The following is a 19,488-nucleotide window of genomic DNA, read 5'->3' on the forward strand; positions in this document are numbered from 1 at the left end:
CAAAAAAATAAAGGGAACACAAGCAGAAGACATCAGAGATCTGAATGAATGAAATAGCCTTATTAAATACTTTGTTCTTTACATACAGTAGTTTATACACTGCTCAAACAACTAAAGGGAACACAAAACTACTGTATGTAACAAACAAAGTATTTAATAAGGCTATTTCATTCATTCAGATCTCGGATGTCTTCTGCTTGTGTTCCCTTTATTTTTTTGAGCAGTGTATATAGCTATAGGGATAGGGATGGATGGATGAGTAGATGGATGGACGGATGGACAGGTAGAGAAACTCTACTTGTGAAGCTACCCAGATCCTGATCAGAATTGAAAAAAATGAAAATGCTGGATTAGCAGGACTTGGTCTAGTCTGGCGCATCTCTTTTGGATAAACAGCAAGACTTAAGCTAGATTTGAAAACCAGAGAGCTTCAGCAGTTGATTCCCCCTTGGAGGCTAGATGACGGCTCTCCCTTGTGGACTTTTTCAAATGGGGATTAAATAGCTTCCCCTCCCACTATTGTGGAATGATTTAGTGGTTTCCTGAAATGAGCAGGGGATTTGGACGAGATGACCTATAAGATCCCTTCCAATTCATATGTTCTGTAATGCACCCTAGAGGAAAAGTGAAATTCCCTTATTCTGCTTACGAGAAAGAAAACATACATCTCTTTGTTCTAAGACAAGAGTTCCCAAACTTGGCAACTTTAAGACTTGCAGACTTCAACTCCTAGTATTCCACAGGCAGTCATGCTGGCTGGGGAATTCTGGGAGTTGTAGTCCACAAGTCTTAAAGTTACCGAGTTTGGAGACCCCTGTTCTAAAAGATCAAGACTTTGCTGAATAAATCTTTAAAACACACTTCAAATTAATGAATTAACTAAAATAAAAGAGCAGCCTTGCTTACCTGATTGATAGCTGGCATGCCTGCATCTCTTCCAAATGGGTAGTTGCTTCTTTCTGTACCTTTTCCTAGAGATCAAGAATCAAAGAGACAAAAGTCTGTCTGGGAAAATATTAGGATGGTTGAAAGCAGGTAGGCATCCTGGTGATGGGGATTAATCCTCCCGTTCTATTCATCTTCCAATTCTGTTGCATCTTTTTATCAGACACCCTCAAAACCCAATTCAACCTTCTAAAAGTTAAATCAGGGTTAAAAATAAAGATACAGTTCAACGATATCTCAAGGCAGCCTGTTTATGTACACCAGGGTTCCCCAACAGTGAATGCCCCAAGAGCTGGTGATAAAGAGAATTTTTACATCTTAGTCTCACCTCCAACCTGCTGGGAGCAAATCGGAAGTGTTGGAAAATTACCCATAAATGGAGACGTAAGTCAGAATACAGCTAGAAAACAAAAATTTCCCTCATCTGCTGGAGCTTTGTTGGAAATCCAACATCTTGGGATGTGCAATGTTCTGTATCTGAAGCCAGAAAGTTACTCTGCAACAGTTGGCACATCCTTTAAAAAGTGCATGTTTTCCCGGGCTTGCGTTGTTGCTGTAGGATTGCAGGAAAATATACATTTGAGTTTAGGAGGTAGCAACAGCACGCCCTGAAACAGCTTGTTGCATATCTGGATAACTCAAAAGGATATTTTCCTGGCTGCTATATGAGCTCCCAAAAGAAGACGCGGCTTCTCAGAGGAAACGCTGATGGGTGTTGCAGCCGTATTTGTGGCACCTCTTCAATTTTGGATTCAAATCACTGCACTTCCCTACCAACCGCCAATATCCCAGATTTTCTCAAACCAGTATTATTATTATTTTTTATTCAATTTCTATAGCTGCCCATCTCAATGATTCTCAGCAGTTTACAATTCAAAAACATAATTAAAACACTGAGAGCATTTTAAAACAATAAAAAACAACAACATCCAAAATAAATATTATACGTAGCTGCTGAGATACTTGGCGCGTTGGCAATAACTTTAAAATAAAACAAAACGAAATAAAATTAGTGTGCTTTTTTCGGAATTGAAACAAGTAACCCTATAAATTTCTAGTTGAGAAGACCTCTCCATACTTCAGCTGAAAAGACCCCATTTTCTCCACATTCTAGCTGGAAAGACCCCATCCTCTCCATTTTCTGGTTGAGAAGACCCTCACTTTCTCCATATTCTAGCTGAGAAGATCCTATCTTCTCTATATTCTAGGTCAGGGGTGGCAAACTCAATTTCATTGAGGGCCGCATCAGGACTGTGGTTGACGTCAGGGGGCCAGGTGGGTGTGGCCAATTGGGCAGGCGTGGCCAGCTTGACGCCATTCCCCAAACTGCTGGCATGTTTCCTCTTTGCATTGGGTAGACCAGGCCAACGCTACACTGCCTGATCTTTCCTCTTCGCACTGGGTAGACTGGGCCGAAGCCATCCTGGCCCAATCTTTCCTCTTTGCACTGGGTAGACCAGGCCGAAGCTATGCTGGCCCAATCTTTCCTCTTCACATTGGGTAGACCAGGATGGGCCTGCGGGCCAGATCCGACCACACTGTGGGCTGGATCTGGCCTGAGGGCCTTGGGTTTGACACCTCTGTTCTAGGTGAAAAGATTCCCTCTTTTCCATATTCTAGCTGAGAAGAAGACCCCATTTCATATGAGAACTCTTCTATGCTTCCACATATTGCATCAATAAAGCATTATAATTTCTGTGGCCCTGGGCAAAAGTCTAGATCTTATCTGAGACATGGATGAAGCATCTTGTAACCATACTTATTCCCTCTGCTAAAAAAAAAAAAAAAACCAGTTCCCTCTATGCCAAATCTTATAAGGAAATGAAATAAAACATTTTTCAGCGGGCCCCTTTATTCCAGAAACAATGTTTTATACACAGACAGGATGTTTATGGGGCCGTATGGACGTAACATTAGACATACATTTTACACTCATGGGAAAGAATGCATGCCAAAGTCACCCTCTCACTGATGTATACACACTCATACAAACCTCAGATTGCATTTATGGAGATAAGAATAACTGTTTAGTGTTAATTATCATTTTTTAAAAGGCGAGAAAGCCAGGATAACACAGATAAATTTGCTTTCACCAGAACCTCCCCAGTATCTGCCTTCTTTTTCCTTTCTTAGGCCCCCACTCCCCCTCTCCAAATTAGCTTGCAGCCATTGATATTTCTCCCTACTTTTTAAGATTTTTCATCCTCCAAGCAATGTAATCAGGGTAAGATGGCGTGCCAGTCAAAAATACCATAAGGATTCAAACCCAGCTTTTTCCTTGTCCAATGATCTCGCCAGGACTGTATATTGCAATCTCCTAACTGTTTGCTGGCTGAACCCCTTCATTCCATCTAATTCAAAGTTTGTTTTGGGTAGCAGCCAGTTAGTCTGCTGGTGGAGAGAGTGGGGCTCAGAAGCAAGATCAGCCTTCGCTCTTGCCAGAACTTCTAACTCTCCAGCTGCCTTCCAAAGGAGGTTCCTCTGAATTATCCAAATTTCCGGTCCTCTTTTCTGCATCTTCCCCCAGCTTCATGGCAAGACCCAAAGGTGTTTCCCCCCCCCCAAAAAGGAAACTGGACTTTGTCTTTCCTTGAAGATGTTTCGCTTCTCATTCAAGAATAAGAGAACTGAGGAAGCTTCTTGGATGGGAAGAGAAATGTCTTCAAGGAAAAACAAAGTCCAGTTGCCTTTTGAAAAAGCATCTTTGGGACAACCACGACCTGGATAACAGAGGATCTCCATAGACATTTGTTTAAAGACTTAAGAGGCTGTTAGACTTTAGCATATAACTGTATCACAGAGCTCAAATTATTTCAGCTAATGTTGGGAGAATGGATGGCAAAACGTGGGGTGGGGTGAAAAGGAGGATCAGCCTAGAATCCCTACGTAGCCATAAGAGAACTGAGTCTAGCCCCCTTTAAGTGCCGTTGACTCTTATCTAACTCTAAGCAGGTGTCCACTGTTAGTTGAGAAGATTCCTGTGCATAGGGTTTTAGTAATAAAAAGTTCCTGTGCATAAGCTTTTAGCAATAAAAGATTCCTGCACATAGGCTTTCAGCAAAAAAAATCAGTTTATTGAAACTTCATGTGTGAACTTGGTCTTTCACACCTGACAACTACTTCTCCCATGCTGAAAACTCACACTAAAATAAATGTCATTCACACAAATGCAAACAGCTGGCTCAGATCCCCTGGTCCCATCTGGTTCAGCTGCCTGTTCTCACCATGGCCCACCCACCTGCACCAGGAAGTCCACCAGTCTCCCAGCAGATGTCCTTCAGAGGCAGTCATTTGGCCATCAAGGCCGATCCTGACTTTTCTCAAATGTACACCGGTTGGAAAACCCAGCGGTGATATAACATTTTTCAACAGCAAACAGGCATTATGCCACGCACATTCCCATTCATTTGAGAGGCTTAGCATTAAGTAAACAGGAGGTCAAAAGGTTGTAGGGCGAAATCTTTTAACTGACCTAATTTTTTAAAAGCGGTTTAGGAACTAATTTTGCCATATGACTGCCCTCATTCTACTCTCCGCCCCCCTCCCACCGCATAAAAATAGCCCTGGTGGTTTTTTTGCCACCGTGCTGACTCGGGTTAAACCACAACAGAGACGTTCAGGAGCCTTCGAAAAGCAAATGGCAAGATCTTTCCTTCTAGATTGGAGCTTCTATAGCTATGCACAGGAATTAATCTTGACAAGATCAGGATGAGAGGGGAAGTAAATGGCGGGGGGGGGGGGATTTTCCTCTTTCTCGGCCGGCTCTCTTATCCCAAGGAAAAAAAAGCACTTTAGAAATTACTTCCTGGCTTAGTGTGAGTCCGTGTTATTTTCTTTTAATCAATTGCCATGTATTTGCTAATACGTCCAAGTTAATATTATTTTTGTGGCTAGGCACTTGTATTTTAATTTTTAATTTAATGTTAATTATTTCCCCCTTGAGTTCTAAGTGCTGCAAGAGACAAGGTCTTCATGATGTCCCTGCAACGAGCAAAGCCTTTTTCCGGTGAGACAAAATAGATATACCAAGCACATCTAATGCACTAATTTCCTCCTGTATTTTAGCAAAAAGGAATAAAGGAGGAGGCACGGCACATTGACTTAGATTGTAGACCTTGACTTACAACCACAACTGAACCCAGAATTTTGGCTGTAAGTTGTTGTGGTGGTTAAGCAGGTTACCACGTGACCAAATTTGATTTTTGTGACCATTTTTACAATGGTGGTAAAGTGAAGTCATCGCAATAAGTAAGCGAACCACAGGGTTGTTAAGCAAATCCAAATGTATCCAACAGGAGGGTTTTTTTTTAAAACCATTTTCTGCTATAAAACGTCAAAAAATATCGTAAATTGTAGCCACGTGACCATAATATGCTGCAACAGGACATAAATGCGAGCCGGTTGCCAAGTGCCTGAAATGCAATCATGTAACGCAGGGGGAGGGGTGGGGGGTGGAGGGGGCAGTTGTAACTTTGGGGATGAGTCGTAAGTAGCTTTTTTGAAGTCTGTCATAACTTTGAATAGTTGTTAAGTGACTAGTAAGTTGAGGACTATTTGTATCCCTAGAAATAGCAATAGCACTTAGACTGGGTTCCTTCCCACAAGCATTAGCGCTTAGATTTATATACTACTCCATAATGCTTTACAGTCCTTTCTAAGCTGTTTATGGAGTCAACTTATTGCCCCCAACAATCTGGGTCTTCATTTTACCTCAGAAGAATTAAAGAATAGAATAGAATAACAGAGTTGGAAGGGATCTTGAAGGTCTTCCAGTTCAACCCTGTACTTAGGCCGGAAACCCTGTACCAGGGGTGTCAAACTCAAGGCCTGGGGGCCGGATCCGGTTCGCGGGGTGTTTAGATCTGACCCATGGGGCTTTCCTGGAAACAGCGAAGGACTGCCCCGCAGTGCCTCTGCCAGTGAAAACGGAGCTCGGGAGGGCTGTGTGCAGTCCTCCTGAGCTCCGTTTTCACTGGCAGAGGGTTGCAGGAGGCCATCGCAGCCGAAAACAGAGCTCGCAAGGGCCACGGGCAGCACTCCCAAGCTCCATTTTTGCTGGCAGAGCGCTCATAGGTGCTCGCAACGTGAGTGACATCAAGCCGGCCACACCCACCCAGGCCACGCTCATCCCAGCCCCCCAAGGTCAAACACAACCGTGATGCGGCCCCCAATGAAATCGAGTTTGACACCCCTGTCCTATACCATTTCAAACAAATAGTTGTCCAATCTCCAGTGTTGGAGCATTCACAACTTCTGAAGGCAACTTGTTCCATTGATTAATTGTTCTAACTGTCAGGAATTTTTTTCTCAGAAAGGATGGAAGGCTGAATCAACCTTGAGCCAGTCAGGATCAAACTGCTGGCAGCTGTCAGAATTAGGCTGCAATACTGCATTTTAACCACTGCGCCACCACGGCTCTACATTTTTCAACATTTTTGCAGCCAAATTTCAGAAATACAATTTTGGTGAATTTCTGGAGCTATAAAATGGAAAGGGATACTCATTATCCACCTTCAACCTATGCCCATTGGGTCTCAGATGTCTTTTTTTGGCTGGAAATAGGGAACAACTTTTGCACGGCAAACATTTTAATTGAAGCTTACAAAATTCTTACATCTCTAAGTTCTATAAACCTAAAAAACAATAATACACTCAAATCTGTATTTTTCTGAATTCCAAAAATTGCGTTATTTGGGCAAACCCAACCCTTAGTGAGAAATGGCTTCCAAAGAATGCAAGTATTGGAAAATTGTGTGCAAAAGTAGATTGTACAGCATAAGGAAAAAATGGACAAAATTCATGCAAATTTTTATGCAGACCCTCTTGAAAATTCATAAACGGGAGGAAACCAGGCAAAATAACCTTAACACTGGGGAAATAAACAGCTAAGCTAAATGGAAGTTGTCAGATTCTCTCATTACGACTCTATGACTCTTTTTCAAAGCCTTCGGGAATAAATTAAAATACAAACTTAATTTTCAAATATGAATGAACTGGAAATAACAAAGGTCTAGCACACCAACCAAATCATGGTTAAATAAGAAATCTGAATCATGTAAGGGCCATTAATATACAAATTGCAGGTCATGGATAGGTCATCATTGCAAAGGAATAGTCAAGATGGAAATTCCGTGAGGCTTTGCCTGCAGGGATTTCTTGATTTTGGCACACAACAATCCTGAATCCTTTCTGCAGAGTTGCAATACGGTTGAGATAATGGCCCTAGCTACATGCATGCATACACACATAACATTCAGAGTTGCAACCAATGAACCAAATTAAAGCAAAGCTGCAGAGTAAGAGAGACACACCAGTGACTTTAGGGTATCTTTCTCCATTTGACAATGGATTTCATCAGGGAAGAACAGGTGTGTTCCACACAGGCAATTTGTTCGGCCTACTGGGAGTTTACACACGGATGCCTTCAAATCAGGGCTGCTGCTTAGACATGACGCGAGGCTGGTGGGAGAAGAGAACTGCAGCCATCTCTCCTTCCTTGCCCCTCATTTTGTAATACAGGTAGTCCTCGATTTACAACCATTCATTTCGGGACCGTTTGAAGTTACTACAGCAATGAAAGAAGCGACCTAGGGCCATTTCCCCACACTTACGACCGTTGCAGCGTCCCCATGGTCACGGGATCAAAATTCAAAGGCTTGGCATTTTGAATTTTCACCTTTTGTGACCTTCTGAACAAGCAAAATCAACGGGGAAGCCAGATTCACTTAACAACCATGTTACTAACTTATCAACGGCAGTGATTCCCTTAATAACTGTGGCAAGAAAGGTCGCAAAACGGGGCAAAACTCACTTAGCTACTGTCCTGCTTAGCAATGGAAATTTGAGGCTCAATTATGGTCGTAAGTTGAGGACTGTATATTAAAAGCTGGTATGTTTTCAAGTGCCAGCTATTATAATAGCGATCATGCATCTGTTATTGCTTGATTTCAAGATGGTTAACACTATCAAAATGCCCAAAGAACTACTGGCTTCAGTCTCAGGACCTCCCCCCACTCCTGTCAGATAACTGGTACAGTCCTAGGACCTTTTTGTCTCCCCCCCCCCAGATAATTCTTAGACCTGACCATTTAATTTTAAAATCATCACTGCTAACTTCAGGAAATTATGACGAAATCTACACTGCTATAAGGGTGGTCAGTAGAAGTACATATGAAACAGAAAACATGTCTCGTCCTATGCATGGATCTAATACATTCTGCCTTGGAAAGCAGGTTGCCTTAGCAGGAAGGATGTGATGTTGAATTTTGATTGCCTCTCTAAAGGACGTCTGTTTCCGAAAGGGTTAAGAATTGTTAATAAGGAGACAGATTGGCTGGAGGGGGCGGGGAGGAGAGAAGGCAATTAATCCAATTAGTAGGTTGGAGAAATTCAGAATTTCACATCTACTCCTCATAGGCCTTATGCAGATATACATTTGTGAACTTTTTGACATTTGTGAATTTTTGCGCTTGACTCCTGCAAAAATAGAATCACAATCCAAATAAGCTTCACTTGGGTTAGCAATAACCATGTTTTTTTTTAAATTTGATTTATATGCCGCCCTTCTCCGGAGACTCAGGGCGGCTTACAATGCGTTAAGCAATAGCCTTCATACTTTTGTATATTTATACAAAGTCAGCTTATTGCCCACACAAACTGGGTCCTCAATTTGCCTACCTTAGAAAGGATGGAAGGCTGAGTCAACCTTGAGTCTGGTGAGATTCGAACTTACAGTAATTGCAGACAGCTGGTGTTAATCACAATGCTATCAGTCTGCTGAGCCACCAGGCCCCTGTTTTGTTGCCTTCACCCTAAGGTAAGGCTTTCAATGTATTGTGGAAACTATGGTTTAGCTTGGCTCTGCCCAGTTTGTTGCTCGCACTAAAGAATGATAGGCAAAGATACAAATTTGTTAGTTCTCAGTCAGAGGGGGAAAGAAGCTACCTTACCTGTGGGGATTTTTTAAAAAAGTATGTTTAACTATGGTTGGCATTCATTGGCTCATCTACACAAAATGCTATTTGGTTGGCAGCTGACTTTCCAGGATCAATTAACCTATTTATTGCTCCCCCCTCCCCACATGCGGTGTAAATGAACACGCTCTTGATGTTTCAACACACAATGGTTAACAAATCCTGGCTTAGCATTAAGTCAGGAAACAGCCAATGTAATCCTAGGCACAAGCAAAACCCAACATTCTAGGATCTTGGCCAGAACACACCCCAACAGCTTCCGGTTCAGAGGATTAAGTTCCAGAAAAATATGCCAGGCCATCCCAGGGCAGCAAGACTGGCATTCAGGAGAAAGATGCAATGGTTCTTTTGCGTACCCCTCTGCCCTACAAATTGCTAACATGTCTCAGCTGGTGGCCAAACACGAACATGTGGATATTTCAGGGTCTGGTTGAAGGAACACAAAGGGTTTCCCCCCTCACTGTGGCATTTGGAAGAAAAATGGGATTTTCAAAACCAATCATTCTATTAAGTATATAATTCCTAGCAAGGGAACAGAGGAGGAAAGATAACATGTTGAGATTAAAGGCAGTTGGGAGGGAGGAGCGGAAGACTGTGAACCGATTAAAACCCATTGTCCAGGATGCACACCAGTTACAATGCTGGCTAGATTAGCAAGCTTAGCCCTGAAAAGGAGTTAATTGCTAGAAATAATTACTTGAAAGAGATCTACTCAGGCGGTTTGGTTTCCTTCCTAACAGTTAAATAATTCCCACCAACCCCTTTGCTTTTCTCCCTTACCGTTGATTAATTCACAAATGCTCTCAGGAGGTGTGGGGGAGGGGGATCCGTTAAGAGTACCTCAAAAATGTGAGCCATGTGGCTTTATATGTACAAACACCCCTTCCAAAGGAGAATATCTGGGTTGAAATGAGGGATCCTTGGTGGCTCAGTGGCTAAAACACTGAGCTTGTCGATCAGAAAGGTTGGCAGTTTGGTGGTTCGAATCCCTAGTGTAGGTCTCCTGCGTGAGCAGGGGGTTGGACTAGATGACCTCCAAGTTCCTGTCCAACTCTGTTACTGTTAACCTTGGTGCTGTATGAACTTGGTTGTTTTCTTGCAGGCATTTCATTACACAAACTAGGTACAGGTATTCCTCGACTTACAACAGTTTGTTTAGTGACCGTTCAAAGTTACAACAGCACTGAAAAATGTGACTTACGACCATTTTTCACAGTTGTGACCTTTGCAGCATCCTCCTGGGCATGTGAGCAGAATTCAGATGCTTGGCAACTGACTCGTATTTATGACTGTTGCAAGTGTCCCAACGGTCATGCGATCCCATTTTGCGACCTTCTGAGAAGCAAAGTCAACGGGGGAAGCCAGATTCACTTAACAACCGTGTTACTAACTTTACAACTGCAGTGATTCATTTAACAACTTTGGCAAGGAAGTTCGTAAAATGGGGCAAAACTCACTCAACAAATGTCTCACCTAGCAACATAAATGTTGGGCTCAATTGTGGTCGTAATTCGAGGACTATCTGCCACGTCATCACTGTTGATGATGTTACCTAGTCTGGGTAATGAAACAACTGTAAGAAAACAACCAGACTCAGACAGCACCAAGGACCCCTCACCTTCAGAAATGGCCTTGCAAGAAAAGCGATGCTGCTGGTTCCATTTAACTGGGGGCAGCCAGAAAAATTCAGTGTTAAAGAGCCCTGCAATAATTCCTATGAACGTAAGGATTCTCTTGGTTCTGAGCAAGATCGACATTTCCCCTTCTTCCCCACAAGGGAATCAGGAAATGGTGATGGCTGAGAGACAAGTCACACAAAGACTAATAACCAAGGTCAGGGGTCTGCAACCTTAAATTCTCAAAGAGCCATTTGGACCCGTTTCCCACAGAAAAGAAAACACCGGGAGCCACAAAACCTGGGTGGGTGTGGCCAACTTGATGTCACTCACTTCCATCGGTCACATGACACCCCCCTAGCCACGCCTACCCAGCCGGTCATTAGGGTAGAGAACCAGTTGTTAAAAAATACCGGGAACCACAAAATCCTTTTGACATATCTCCCTCTCCCCTCCCTCCCTCCCTCCCCCCCCCTCTGTATCTCTCTATGTCTCTCTCTCCCCTGCTGTTTCTGTATCTCTCTGTCTCTGCTCTGGCCGCGTCTCCATCCCCCACCATTTCCCTTACCTTCTCAGGCCAGGTGAAGAGTGACTGGGAGGGGAGGGCAAGGGACGGGGCCAGCCAGTGGTGGGATCACTTGGCAGGGAGCCACAGTAGAGGGCCCAAAGAGCCATATGTGGCTCTGGAGCCATAGGTTACTGACCCCTGACCAAGGTGGTCAACAAAGCATCATCAGAAGGCTGATGAGATGACCAGGAAGAAAGCAGGTTACGTTCTGCTATCATCTCCCTTTCTACTAAAATCAAACAGGACCAGTCCCATCAAATACAGCAGTCATCTTGTTGGTGGGTAGAGTTCCAGGTGAGCAAAATTTTACAATGTCAAGACTTGCTCCAAGCAGGGACACTTACCTACTATTCCAGACCCCAGGAATGATGACGAAGATATGCTGTTATGGGATGGCAGGTCCCTGTGTTCACTGTAGTGTGAACCTTCGCCATAACCCTGCTATAAGGGGGGAAAAAATTAGTATCCGTAGTCATGAAGCACATTGCCTACCCACTCCTATCTCAATCCACAAGATTATGGGTATCCCAGAACCATTTCCAAATCAAAATACACCTTTACAATTCAATTTAGTTGGATCGTATAAAGGCCAGCTATCTTGGAATGGATCAAATCAACTCCAACTGACTAGCAAACTGTTTCTATATACCCAGGATGGCAAAACTATGGCACGTGTGCCACAGGTGGCACATGGAGCCAGATTGGTGGGCACGTGAGCATTGTCCTAGTTCAGCTGCAGCACACCTGCACGCGCCAGCCAGCTGATTTTTTGGGCCTTCTGGGCCCACCGGAAGTTGGGAAACAGGCTGTTTCCGGCCTCCGGAGGGCCTCTGGGGAGGTGGGGAAGGCCATTTTCGCCCTCCCCAGGCTCCAAGAAAGCCTCTGGAGCCTGGGGAGGGCGAAAAACAGGCCTACCAGGCCATCATGTGCCAAAAGCGGGGGGGGAGCAAGCGCATGCGCGGGGGGGCGCATTGCATTAGGGGTGTGGCCACATGTGCATGCGACCCTCCCTCGTGTCCCCCCCCCGCTTTTGGCACACGATGGCAAAAAGGTTAGCTATCACTGCTACATACTCTCATTTTTCATTTTCCCCCTCCTGTTCAATCATGCCCGATTCTCAAAGACTGCCTGGACAAGTCCCTGAAGTTTCTTGGCAAGGTTTTTCAGAAGTGTTTTGCCATTGCCTCTTTCCTATGCTGAGAGAGGATGATTGGCCCAAGGTCAACCAGTTGGCTTTTTGCCCAAGGCGCGAGACTAGGATTCACGATCTCCTGGTTTCTAGCCTGATGCCTTACACCAGACTGGGTCTCGGCTGAAGTGGTGCACAAGTTAAATAAGTCAACACACTTCCCTTAAGCCATGCTGCCTCAGGGTTATGGAGGGAAGTGAGGAAATCACAAAGCCTCAGCACATACAGAAAGCCTCCATCATAAAAGACGGAATCCACCTCAGAGTTAGATGGGTGGCTTCTAAATTCCATAAGTAAATAAATATGGTACTCTCCAGAACAGGGAAGGTTCTGGAAAAACCATTCTCTTCACCTGCTATTATCGTGGGAAAGAAAATAAGTCAAACATAGTTCAAAAAGATGGATGATTAATGTTGGAAGGAAGACAGATCAGACTCAAAAACAAGATGACCAAACAATTCACTGAGATAGCTAAGCAGAACCTTAATCTCGTGGACAATCTCTTAGTGTATATCAGCCATTCCATTAGGTTCCATGGAATAAACCTCATCTTTGTTAAAATACCAATTCCTTCAGGCTCTGTTTTTCTCTCAACTACTTCCATTCCAGATGATCATTTTATGATCTGAACTTAACTTGAACTGCAATAGAACTTTAAGAATTGATTCGTAAGCCTGTCATTTCCTCTTCCTTCTTCATCTCTTTTTTTTTCTGTATTAGACTATAAGCTGAATGAGAAGCACCGATTTTACATTATTATATGTAAGCAGGTCTGGGAGATTTAGGAGCAAGGTAAAGAATATCTTTGAAATATGATCCCATTAAGCATATACAAGCAAGAAAGTTGTTGTTTTCACCTCATGCTTATGGATTGATTTCCTATAGGACATATGACAGGATGCTCTCAGAAAATAATTCCTTAAAATTAAAGATTTGATTTCTCAAAATTAAATAGCTCAGCAAGAATTAGGGTGAGAGGAAAGCTATTTTTCCTACATTTTCAAGAAAAAGGGAATTCGGGTAGTTCACTTTCCCATCTCAAAAGACACATGTGTGGACAAACCCCCAAAGATCCATTTGGATCTTGCAATGAACAGATCTTCCCGATCCTTACCCTGACTTGGTCAAACGTGGAGTTGTTCTGATCTCCTGTTGCCCAAGAACCTGAAGTCGGTCGCTCATCCAAACCTTTCGGAGAAAGAGGGGGAGAAAAAACAAAGATTACTTTGATCTACAGGATCTTCAAAGGACAGACTCTCTCAAAGTTAACTCTTCCTTTCACAAATACAAAAATATTTGGATGAAAATCCCAAACCAACACTGACTTTTCCTGTTTTGCAAATTTTCCACACAGATTCAGCTTCAAAGGAGCCTCAGTTGATATGTTTGGCAAAATTGTGAGAGGGCAAATTTTATTTAATATGTGTAACACCTCAAGGGAGTTGTAACACATACCACTTACCTTTCCCAAAAGCTGCTTTGGCTAGAGGAACATTACAGGAAAGGAGGTGGGAAAATTCAGTATGCTCAAATTATGAAGGGGGGTGGATGGGAAGGAGACAGTTAATGGAACCAATTATTTTCTTTCTTAGCCAAAGCTAATTGGTCCACCATTTACATTCTAGAAGAAATTATAAGTGGTCCAGAATGAGACATATTGGCAGCACCACCTTGGCACTGCCATCTTGCCATAGCTGTGTCACCACAGCCATCTCAGCGTGGCCATCTTGGTGCCGTCATCTTAACACAGGACAAATCACCATGGGAAACTCGCCATGAGACAACTCGGTGTGACACCTCCCTTCGTCAATCACAATGTCGGAACAGGCCGTGTCTCCAGATCTGGGTCCAGCCTCCAGCAGGATGGCAATCTGTCCCACACTGAGATGGTGGCGCTGAGGTAGCCGTGCCGAGGTGGACATGGCAAGATGGCCATGGCAAGATGGCCGCACTGATGTGGCCGTGCCGAGATGTCACAGACCCTTGTTATCATCAAGAAGGACCTTCCTCTTTTGTTGATATCTCCATCCCATTTCACCACTGACTAAACTTTATTTGCATCCAGATAGGAAATGAGGTCCCCAAAAAGCAAACCACCTTCCCCAGAAGTCTGAAGAAATATTGCAGCAAAATAGACCTCTTTATTTCTCATCCACATAGAGATTTAATTCCTTGTGTTTGTTATGGAAGTAGCAGCACAGCTGCAGATTACAGATTCTGGGAAATGGCTATGGACATCCGCTTGGGAGAAGCTTGCTAGATCTCGCTGTAGTATTATATACATTCACGAACGCTATGAATGGTCCATTCCAATTGAAAATTCGGGGAATTTTAGCCCTGATTCATCTTGAGGCTGCCAAGTTGGGGAAGGTCCAACTCAAATACTGACAAAGTACAAGAAGAATCAAGAATGTACTCCTGGCTTCCCTGCAGAGGAAGATGGCTTAAGATGAGCTAACTGCCTTTTGAAAAAGCTATTCCACTATTTTTTCTCTCCTTAGATAGACTAGAGCAACCCCTCCTTCTCAAGCTGCCAAGTGTTTTTGAATGAGAACAGGGTGAATTCTGCAAATATATATAAATAAATAACCGAAGTCCCTACAAAATAGGATGGCAATTCTATGCTGGTCTCCTCCCATTGAACAGCTTCAGGCATTTTTTAACAGGTCAGAAGACCATTTTACTGCTATTGTAGGAGATGACCAGGCTGAACTCCAGGGAGGGGGTCAAACGTGTTATCAGTCTCGAATCCTTTCCTACTCACAAGAGATCTAAATCCAGCCCCGCCTTGAATTCCATTGACTCTTATCTACCGCCAATGTGCTTTAGTAGCTCAGATTCTTGTAGAAAGCTTTAGCATACAATAAACCTGTATATTCCTTTGAACTGCCTGGATTTCCTTAGCTTCATCTCTGCTCTGATATGATTGCAAATCAAACATGTCTGGAATAAGACCGTCCCCTTCCATGTCCAAAATATTACGGGCAGGGAACGTTTTATGTGTACAATGGGTATTTTTCGTTTCCAATAGGATGTTTCCTCTCCTTGACTAATGCCAGTATTAGAGATCTGGAAATCAGCCAAGACCAAGATGGCAAACCAGCTTCATTTGGAGACAGTGTCCATCTTAGAACGATTCCTTTAATTTCATCTCATGCTCAGATAGTAACTACAGCTCTATCATCACAAGGAGGCTTTGAAGTCCAACTCTACTATGTTTGTATACGTGTATTTTTTTAAAAGCATATTATTATGAGAAACACACCATCTTTTTCTCTCCTTCCCTTTCCCTACTGTTCATTTAACCAGAAATTTCTTTCAAAATTACATGCTTCCATTCCGAAGCCTTTTGTGTTAATCATTTCCCCGGAGAATTGGTGTTTAATTGCTGTCTAATTTGCATAATTATGCATATTAATCTCCACTCCTAATGAATATTCATAACTCTCATTTAGAGTTTGTTTTCTAATAAAAAAAAAATCCAATGTGATTACATTGCAGGATTGAGGCTGGCGGTGGAAGTAAGATGCTTAATGCAACTACGAAAAACACCAAAGTGCTACCTATTCTTCTCAAGGCTGGCAATACTGCAAATTTTGCTCTGCTGATGTTTTATTTCTTCCTTTCCATCCTGCTCTTTCAGAATGATATCAGCTGTGTTTTCTGGAACTGGTGGGGGGGATCAAACCGAAGTACGTTCCAGACAGATGCACACAAAATTTAAAAGGTAGGAAAGGTGGTAACGTTCAAAGACTGTTTACAAAATTAACAGAATAACCAAGCTGGAAGGGACCTTGGAGGTCTTCTAGTCCAACCCTCTGCTCAAGTAAGAGACCCTATATCATTCCAGACAAATGGTTGTCCAATCTCTTCTTAAAAACGTCCACAATTTTTGGAGGCAAGCCATTCCATTGATTAATTGTTCTGTCAAGAAATTTCTCTTTATTTCTAGGTTGATTTTCTACTTGATTAGTTTCCATCCATTGCTTCTGGTTCTACCTTCAGGTGCTTTGGAAAATAAGTTGATTCCCTGTTTTTTGTTGCAGCCCCTCAAATAGCAATAGCAATAGCACTTAGACATATACCGCTTCATAGTGCTTTTACAGCCCTCTCTAAACAGTTTACAGAGTTAGCATTTTGCCCCCAACAATCTGGGTCCTCATTTTACTGACCTCTGAAGAATGGAAGGCTGAGTCAACCTTGAGCCAGTGAGAATCGAACTGCCGGCAGTCGGCAGAACTAACCTGCAATACTGCATTCTAACCACTGCGCCACCACAGCTTTTCCAAATATAATATATAATATAATTAATATTATATAATATAATATAATTAATATAATATAAAGTTTATTGTCATTGTACATATATACACAGTATACCCATACAACGAAATTCACATAACACCCAGAGACAAAGCCCAATACATATGACAATCACCAGACACACCCCCACCCACCAAATATTCCCCACCCCTAAACCATCCACACAGCAGACCAAGTAATGCTGTCCAACAGCTCATTGATGGTGGCCCTTTAGTTCATTGTTGAGTGCAATTATAGCTCTGGGATAAAAACTATTCAGAAGACGTTCTGAATATTGGAAGTCTGCTCTTGTGTTTCCCCTAGTCCTTTTCATTGAACTAGACATACCCAATTTCTTATTTTTCCACCTGTCCAGATCTTCTGTTAGGATTCTGCCCCAAGGAGTTGCAAAGCTCATGGCACAGAGAGGAAATACAGAAATAAGAAGGGAAGGAGGAGTTGGGATCCATGTCCCTTTTCTGGAAGAGACCTATAATCAACCAGTGTGTTCAAATGAAGTACTCAAGCTTAAAAGCAATGTAATTGAAATAAGTAAGGAAACACAAGAGGCAATGTTTAAAAAGAACACAAAAACCCATTTTTATATTCACTTAAGGCTTTTTTAAAGTGAAAAGTACTCAGAAGCTATCTAGGGTTCTGTAAAGAGAAGAGGCCAAATCTTGTTTTTGAATCAATGGAGATGCTTTATGAATCCAAGTCAAGGTAATATGACTGACTTTCCCACCTTGGGAATGTGTATTTGTTAAATTTAGATATCCAAATACCTAAATTTAGATATCCATCTCAATATCCAAATATCAATCTGCCTCTGCAAAGCATAAAGGTAATTGAAAGTAGGCAGATGACCAGGTAATACAGGAGCATATCTATTAAAGGCCAAGGTTTCACACTCCCACTAAATTTTCCACAATGGATAACTTTTCTTTTCATTTCATTACTATAAATCATTCTTCCCGAAGCCACCTCAAGGTCTTAGGAAGCCACAAATAACATGGATGCACCAAATTGGCAAAGCCAAACCTAAAAGATCATCTCAAATAAATTCAGAACCACTTGGCTGTTTCTCCTTACAATAAATACATTATATATTAAATGCATAGTTCTTGACCTATGACCAGAGGTTGCTCATCATGGTTGTAAATCATGATGGTCGCAAAACAATTTTACAACCTTTTTTGCAGCGGTCATAGGAGAATCCACAATAATTACATGAACACCATGGTCGTTAAGCGAACCAAAGATTTACTATGGGCACAGTTCCGCTGAAAATTAGAAGTGCTGACATGACTGCGGTGTGTGTGTGTGTGTGTGTTGGTCCCATTTTCTGGGTGTATCGTGACTTTGAATGATCACTAAGCAACTGGTTGTAAGTCGAGAACAAATGAAATCTTTAGTTCTGCCTTAAATGGTGTCATTTCCATTTCTGAAGATAGCTACCAATCTTGAAAGTGTAAAATATTCAAATATTTGAAATATTCAAATTTCACACTTCATAAGGCGTTCACCAGCTGAAAGAGATGGTTTGTCCAATTAAACTGGAACCTGCAAACTCAGTTCTGTTCAAAAAGATTCGATGTTTTGCTGAGCCTTTCCATTTTTTTAGAAAAAAAAGAGAAGAAACATCTTCCCTTGTGCTATGGGACCAATGGGGAAATGCTCACAAAGAGCCCTCCAAGCTCCAAAATAGACTAAAAACATAGATAGTGCTAGGTACGCTCTATGCAGCCACATATATATGCACATTGTATCTTCATGCAATTTAATATTTAATGCAATAATGCAATACAATGCAACACACACACAATGTCTTCATGCATTTTTTGCAGTTACAGAAGCTTTCCCCAGCCTCTTAGGTTTATTTTACTACACTTTCCATCATCCTTAGCCAGCACAGACATGTTTAACATATCTGAAACACATCAAGATGGAGGACAGATTAGAGTACTAGATTAAAAACAAGAGATTTACATTCAAATTCTCATTTAGTCACAAAGCTCATAAACAATTGGGGGCAACCCTACATGAGGGCTCTCTGGAGGAAAAGGAGAGCATTAACTGGAATAAAAATAAAAGGAACAGGAAAATAAACAGCAGATAACGCTTTCAGCTTGCCAAAACTTCCTAACATCGCATGTTATTTCCCAGACTGGAAGGCATAAGAAAACACTCATTCTCTCTCCCTCTCTTTCTCTCTCTCTCTCTCTCTGCCCCTGGCTTCACCCATCCCCATTCCATTAATAGAGTTATTAAAATGGGGGGGTGGAGATAGAAACTCTATAGATTAATTATGCATTTTAATAACCCCTCATGAATATTCATGAAGCATTCTGTGCTCATGTTCTAATTAAAATATACTAATAGTATAAGATGTAGCTGTCAGAAAGAGAGAACGTTCTTTCTCCGTGCCCCCGCCCCCTGCACGAAACTCCCCCCCCCGGTCACTTTTTTACACTGGAGTAGATGCAGGTAGATACAGACTGACTTCACCCAGTGACCCACTGCACAGATAAAAGTATCTCACTGAAGTTCATCATTAACGACATATTTAGGCAGGGTAAAAAGGGGACTGTAGGTAGTAGGCAAATACAAACACACACGCACAGACTATAGTGGTGTTTTATTTTTTTTGAAAAAAGGAATAACAGCTGCACGTGCTCTTGCTGAAGGAAAGAGTTAAGATTAGGGTCAAGTGCTTGTCACTATTTGCACGCGCAGAGAAAACCTACTTCACGTGATATGGAGTCTCTGCTAAAATTTTGCAACAGAATGAGAATGAATTGTACGAAGTCAGGTTTGATGACTCAGGGGAGAGAACATCAATCAATCAATCAATCCAAATAGAACTGGAAGGGACCTTGGAGGTTTTCCAGTCCA

The 19,488-nt window shown here is 42.3% G+C and overlaps 1 protein-coding gene across 6 annotated transcripts in view; it reads right to left on the reverse strand.

Moving 5' to 3' along the window:
- Positions 1-19,488, reverse strand: part of TCF3 (transcription factor 3) — a 123,533-nt gene that overhangs the window by 52,033 nt on the left and 52,012 nt on the right. For 3 of the 6 annotated variants that reach the window (XM_034437723.3, XM_034437720.3, XM_034437722.3), the window contains exons 4-6: positions 13,406-13,479; positions 11,447-11,543; positions 907-971 (exon numbers count right to left, since the gene is read on the reverse strand). In XM_034437723.3, coding sequence (XP_034293614.1) covers positions 907-971; positions 11,447-11,543; positions 13,406-13,479 — 236 coding nt within the window. The remainder of the gene's footprint in view (positions 1-906; positions 972-11,446; positions 11,544-13,405; positions 13,480-19,488) is intronic. The other 3 variants (XM_087893969.1, XM_034437724.3, XM_034437721.3) reach the window with 1 other exon arrangement.

This window comes from Pantherophis guttatus, chromosome 1 (assembly GCF_059756535.1).
Source record: "Pantherophis guttatus breed Tessera chromosome 1, ASM5975653v1, whole genome shotgun sequence".
In the NCBI taxonomy this organism is placed as follows: domain Eukaryota; kingdom Metazoa; phylum Chordata; class Lepidosauria; order Squamata; family Colubridae; genus Pantherophis; species Pantherophis guttatus.